A 6,065-nucleotide genomic window follows, 5' to 3' on the forward strand; every position below is an offset into this window, starting at 1 on the left:
AAATTAAAACGAGATACACACGGATTGCAGATTTTTTTCAACCCCCAAAGGCATCTTTCTCCTCTCCCCCTCCCCATCCCCTCTCTCTAATTTTCCCACCCCTTTCCTCGGGCTCTCGGGCTCTCCCACCAGTTGCAAACCACGTCCGCGTCCCCCCAAAGCACCTTTGGACCCGGAGGCGGCCAGGCCCGCGCCCTGCCGCCCGCCCGACAGCAGCTCCTGCCCAGGCTCCCAGCAGCGCCGCGCCCCCGGGCTTGGCTGAGGTTGGATTTTATGGAAGGAGCCCGGGGTGATAATGAGCTGCCAGAGAGGATATTAATCTCACCCTGGCCCTGAAGTCGAGGAGTGGCCCCGCTCGCCTGCGCGGTAATCACCCAAATGAAACTCCAGGCCCATCTGAACTCATTTATCAGCAACCAGTTGCTGGTGAGAAAGAGTGAAAAACAGAACGAAGGAGGAAGCCACAAGGGAAGGAGGAAGAAGCAGTGTCCCTGGCTCACCTGTTTCCTCCAGGCCCAGGAGAGGCCCGCGCGTCAGCGGTGGGGGAAGGGGAGCCGCGCGGAGGGCGAGCCCGGCTTGCGTGCGGCACAGGGTGAAGGCCCGGCTCGGCCCGGTGATGGATGGCGCGCGCTGCTGAGCTTTATTAACCCACAGCCATCGCGGCCCGGCTGGAGCGCTCCAGTCTCCCAGTGCTATCCTCGCGGACGTTTGCCCAGATCCAGGAAAACCAGTCCTGGCCGGCCCGAGAAGGTTTTTCGGGAGAGACGCCAGGGCCGACGAGAAAGAGAAGCGCCGTGCTACGCGAGGCAATGCGGAAAAGGCGCGCGAGCAGCGCCCCGGGCCGCACGGACTCCAGAGACCAGTGAAGTCTGGTGGTTTGGAGCTTGTTTTCTGAAACATTCAAATAGTGTGTTTCCGCTTCTGGAGCGCCGGCGAAGCAAGAAGATCGTCAGAGAAAGAGGAAAATAAGTACATGGCGTCCAAAGTTACTCCTTGGAGATCCTCGCATCCGGGACTGATGTGAGCCGGCACGCGGACGCGCGCTGACACCTGGCCTCGGGTATTTTTACCGACACTTCGTACCTGCGACTCCCCAGCAGCCGGAATCAAGTTCCTCACCGGCCTCGGGGCCCAGAGACGTGGCGGTCCGGACACCCATTCGCGATTTTGATTTTCACCTTCTGCTGTCAGTTGAGGAATACAGCCCATCATTTCAACGACATAAATAGTAAACCCCGCTTTCACAACTCCCCTCAAAAGATTTGCGCTCTCACCCAGTAAAAAAACCAATTTATTTTACATTCCATCGTGGGCGATGGGAGAAGCTAAATGATAATTTAGCATGCGTAAGTAGACATTTCTTTATATATATATTTATAAATACAATATACAAAAATAAAGACAATACAGTTTTGGGACTTCCAGCAGTTTGGACGCTCATGGCATAAATCCCTCCCCCTCCCCCCAAGATACATAAGCACAAAACATTTTTTCTTTTCTGAGCACTCAGAAGAACGGCGTGTCCAGAGGTTTCAAGTCTCGGAGGTGGTTTAACACTGTAGGTTTCCGCCTTCTCCACTCGGCAGGAGGGGAACCGGGAGCCTCCCCTGATGAGCGCTCAGTTCTTCTCGGAAACACCTCCCCCCAGCGCAAACCAAATTAAACGAAAAAGAACCAGAGATCAAGTTTGAACCTGCTGGGCCTCCCTCTTTCCGTCCCTTGAAGAGCAGACGGCTGCTGGGGCCCACAAGGGCAGCAGCCCCCAGGGCCGGGCCGCCTCCGCTCGCGGGCCTGGGGGGCGGCCCTGGGGGGCATGGGAGGGGTCGCAGCATCCAGGCCGGACCGCCACCCACCGGCCGCGGGGCTCCTACTGGGGCGGGGGCTGGTGGCCGGGCCCGCCGGACCGCGGGGCAGGCGAGTCGGCCCCGGAGGAGCAGTCAGAGGAGGCGGCGTGCGTGCTAGCGCCGTTGCTGTAGGGGAAATGATCCTCGTCGTCGTCGTCGTCCTCCTCCTCGGGGTCACTGTCCCTCAAGTCCCGCAGGCGGCGTCCGCTGCCCTTGTCCCCGGGCGCCGGCGGCCCCAGCAGCTCCTCGTCGCCCTGGTCCCCGGCGCCGCCGCCTTTGCCCGCGCCCGCGCCGCCCTTCTGCTTCTCGGCCTCCTGCGCTGCCTGCTCTTTGGCCTTTTTGCTGCGCTTCCACTTCATCCGCCGGTTCTGGAACCAGATCTTCACCTGCGGGCACAAGCGGCGTGAGAAACCTGCCACCTCCGTCCCCGCCGAGTCCCCGGGCTCCTGCACCCGCACCCGCCGTGCGCGCGCCTCCATCACCAGGCCTGGGCGTGGGGCTCCCATTGGAGGACTCGGAAGCTCCAGGGGGACGGCGCTCCCCACCCTGCGCGTCCGCAAAACCCAAAGACCTGCTGGGGGCTCTGAGGAAGCTCAGACGAAGACCCCTACCTCCCACCCCGGCACCGAGGTGTGCGAAGGGCCAGGGCTGCTGGGGTACCTGTCTGTAAATCTCAAGATGTTCCCTCCTCTCTTTCTGGAGTGAAATCTCTCTCATGTGGCCTGGGGACCACCTGCTTCAGAATGGGGGGGTGTGCAAATTCCTCGGCCCAACAGAACCAGCTGAATCAGACCTCTGGGTGTCAGTATAGGAACCCTGGGGGCAGATGGGAACTCTGGCTGGGATGTTAATCCACACCCTAAAGGTCAAATGGGCACAGCTCCAGGTGCCCAGGAAGGCCGAGGATCAAGAGAGCAGGGGCGGCAGTGGCCCTGGGAGGCCAGAACGCGCTGAGGGCGGCGCAGCGGCGCACCTGGGTCTCGGTGAGCATCAGGGAGGTGGCCACCTCGAAGCGCTTGGGCCGCGACAGGTACTTGTTCAGCTTGAACTGATGCTCCAGCTCGAGCAGCTGCTGGCTGGTGAAGGCGGTGCGTGGCCGGCGGCACTTCCCCAGGAGGCTGGACTGCGCCTGGGCTGGGGTGGGAGAGGCTCGTGAGCCCAGGTCAGTCCACGGCCCGCTGCTCGCCGGCCCTGCAGGGTCACTGCTCTTTCTTTAGTGTCAGCGCCCCCTCCCCAAGGAAGCCCTGGAGCCCAGGACCCCTCGGCCAGGTGGGTCCAGATGGTTTGGGTTTAGAGGGACCAAGTCTTTTCATCCCAGGCGGGGCCTGGGTGTCCTGATTAAAGAGAGCCTATCACCCAGGCACGTCCTCTCCACCTGGGTGGGTGTTGGTAGAAAGCAGGTGGACAGAAAGGCAAGTAGCAGAGGCCCAGGGACCCCCTCCTCCCCACTCCTCCCGGCGCCTTCCCCAACTCAGGCCCAATCCACACAGGCCACCGGAATCACTTCCTACTTCTTCCTGCCCAGCGAAGAAGTGGTGCAGGATTCCCACCACCACCTCCTGAGGTACAAAAGGAATAGGAGAAAAGGGGAAAAGCTGAGGAGGGAAGGAAGGAAGGAAGGGAAGAAAAGGACCAAATTCTGGTCCTAAATATGTGTATTCATCAGAGACTCTCCCGCATGTAAAATGTTTTATTGACAACGCCTGCCCAGGGTCCAGAGGGGCAGAGCCTTGGGAGATTGGAAGCCTTTCAGGACAATTCTCATTACGCAAATTAAAGGCCTAGGCACAGGGGGATCCGGCTTTCTACGTGTTCAAGGAGGTCTCTTGGCTTTATTTACATAATTTCACACGGTTACATCACAGAGAATTTTATGACCTCAAAGCGAGACTTCCCTTGATTTCCCAGGAGCCTGACAAGTGTTAGACAATAAAAGAAAGGAAAGGAAAGAAAAGAGGCCAGCCCCTGGCAGGCCGAGCTCAGGCTCCCATGGGATGGGCAATTTGCTTTATGGGAAGGCCCACGCCCCCCGCTTTAGTTAAACAAGGCCCCGAATTCCCAACTTGACAATACATTAGAACTTTAATTAAAACACTGGCTCTGAAGGGACCATTTAGGAAATGCCATCTGATGGCTGAGACACCAATTAAAGGAAACCAAACAGGTTTCCAGCGACCAGAGGAGCCCATTCTGGCATGGTCACCTGTCTGTTACTGCCCTTCAGGATTCGGTGTTCAGATTCTTTTTCTGAACTTAAAGCTGGCTGGGTTTTAATTAGCTCACTCTGGGTCGAGATTAGGAATAAGAGATGGACTAAGTGTGTTGGCAAAGGGATGTGGCTTTAGTCGGTTTTCTGGGCAATCCTGGGCTCCACGCAGGCCGGGGAAAACAGCCGGGTGGCCAGGGAACCCAGAGCCCAGGGGAGGCCTGTGTGGAGATCATCGCTGCCTGCCCCCACCCCCCATCGGTGGGAGACTAAGCCTGCCAGGCTCTGGGAGATGCTGGTCACAATAAAAGATGCGTGGGGTGGCATTCCATCAGAAGGGTTTTGCTGGGCTCTGAGGCCAGGCCTGGAAGGGTGCCTTGGGTTTGGCTGACCCCAGATCAAGAGCTCAGATATGCCTAAAGCCACAGAAGTGAGAGCAAGCTTGCCCTCTTCTTTGCCTGGGGTCGGGAGGGGTGACTCCAACGGAAGGGATGGGTGGCCATTAGGGCCTTCTGGGAGCTGAGCCGGGAGCAGCCTGGGGTGGCCGCGGGCAGACAGCGCACATGCTGGGATTTTCTCACCCGGCTGTGACTTCTCCAGCCTCCTGGGATCCTGGCTTTTCTCTGTTTAGTCACGACCGTAGCTTCTAGCAGAGGAATCTGAATTCTGGCAAGTGTTTATTTCTGTTTTCTTTTTTGCTTTTTTTCCCTTCCCGTGCCTGCGTCTCCCCAGTCTAAACAAATCCATTCAGACGGAAACAATCGGGTCTCTTTGTTTGGGTGTTTGGCGGCTGAAATCGTTAAGCCTCAAGCATCTTCCTCTTAGCGGTGCCCGGGTGGAGCGAGCGGACCTGAGATCCAGAATCTTTGGAGCTCCACTCCCGCGCGCCCGCCCGCCCGCGCGCGCCAGGAAAGCCCGAGAGAGAGAGGTTCAGGCCTCGGCCAGGTGTCCCGCCTGGGTGGCGAGCACGCCGCCCACAGCTGGGCGGCTCTCGGGTTGGAGATGGCCAGCCCTCCCGCGCTGCGGTCTTGGGGAGGGGTGCGCGCTGTGCTAGGCGCCCTGAATTCGGAGGCCGGCACCTGCTGCTTAGAGCCCCTGAAGGAGGGCGCATCTCTCGGCCTTCCGGAGCGTGCCATCTCTCTGTTCAAGTCAGGCCACCCGCCTCCTGGGCATCGCACCCCGGACCCAGCGCCCTTCCAGAGGCGGGCAGAGCCCCGCAAAGGGCCAGGAGGTCGCCCGGGGCCCCTGCCTTACGTCCCTGGGCCTCTTGAAGCTCATTTCTCCTTCGCTAACTCTGGGAGCGCTCCCTCTCCTGGGAGGGACCGGGGGTCTCTCCAGAACCCAGAATGCGGGACCGAAGTCACGTCCGTTTCCCTGAGGATAAACCCCTGGTTTCGGTGGCCCCCGATTCCCAGGCACACCTGACTCCAGGGCGCTCCTCGGCTCGCCTTCCCCCACCACTTCCTTCTCCTCTAGCCTGTCGGTTAATCATTAGGTTTTAGTCTCACACCTCCAGCTGCCCCTTCCCATTAAGAGAGGAAGCTAAGCAAGGTCCGCGCGTGGGCATTTTAATCATTCGCTAACAATCCCACATCGCGCAGCCCGCGCGAGTCCTCCGAGGCCCCGGGCAGAGCCGAGGCGGCCTCGCGGCGCTCCCACAGCTCGCTCGGAGCAGAGAACCAGCAGAAGGAGGTGCCAGGTGGAGGAGGACGCACGAGAGAACCTTCTGCCGGCGCTCCCCTCCCCCGTTTCCTCCTCCCTCCGCAGGCTCGGGGGCTGCGCAGTACTCACAGTTAAAGTCCGGCATCTTGGGCAGGATCATGCCCGCGGTGGACGCCCGCAGCCACTGGTCCAACTGAAAGGTGCCGGCGCCCAGCTTGATGGGGTCGGCGGGGTGCGCGGGGTGCGCGCCTTGCACCTGCGGGTACGAGTAGGAGAGCGCCGGGTGCTGCCCGGCCAGCGCGGCCGCCGCCGCCGCCGCCGAGTAGCCGTAGACCGGGTGGCCGTAGAGCGCC

At 60.2% G+C, this 6,065-nt stretch overlaps 1 protein-coding gene across 1 annotated transcript in view; it reads right to left on the minus strand.

Moving 5' to 3' along the window:
• Positions 1-1,867: 1,867 nt before the first annotated feature.
• MNX1 (motor neuron and pancreas homeobox 1) overlaps positions 1,868-6,065 on the minus strand; it is a 4,842-nt gene continuing 644 nt past the window's right edge. The window contains exons 3-5 of the mRNA XM_024739185.1: positions 5,842-6,063; positions 2,818-2,978; positions 1,868-2,230 (exon numbers count right to left, since the gene is read on the minus strand). Coding sequence (XP_024594953.1) covers positions 1,868-2,230; positions 2,818-2,978; positions 5,842-6,063 — 746 coding nt within the window. The remainder of the gene's footprint in view (positions 2,231-2,817; positions 2,979-5,841; positions 6,064-6,065) is intronic.

This window comes from Neophocaena asiaeorientalis, unplaced genomic scaffold (genome assembly GCF_003031525.2).
Source record: "Neophocaena asiaeorientalis asiaeorientalis breed wild unplaced genomic scaffold, Neophocaena_asiaeorientalis_V1.1 scaffold145, whole genome shotgun sequence".
Lineage (NCBI taxonomy): Eukaryota > Metazoa > Chordata > Mammalia > Artiodactyla > Phocoenidae > Neophocaena > Neophocaena asiaeorientalis.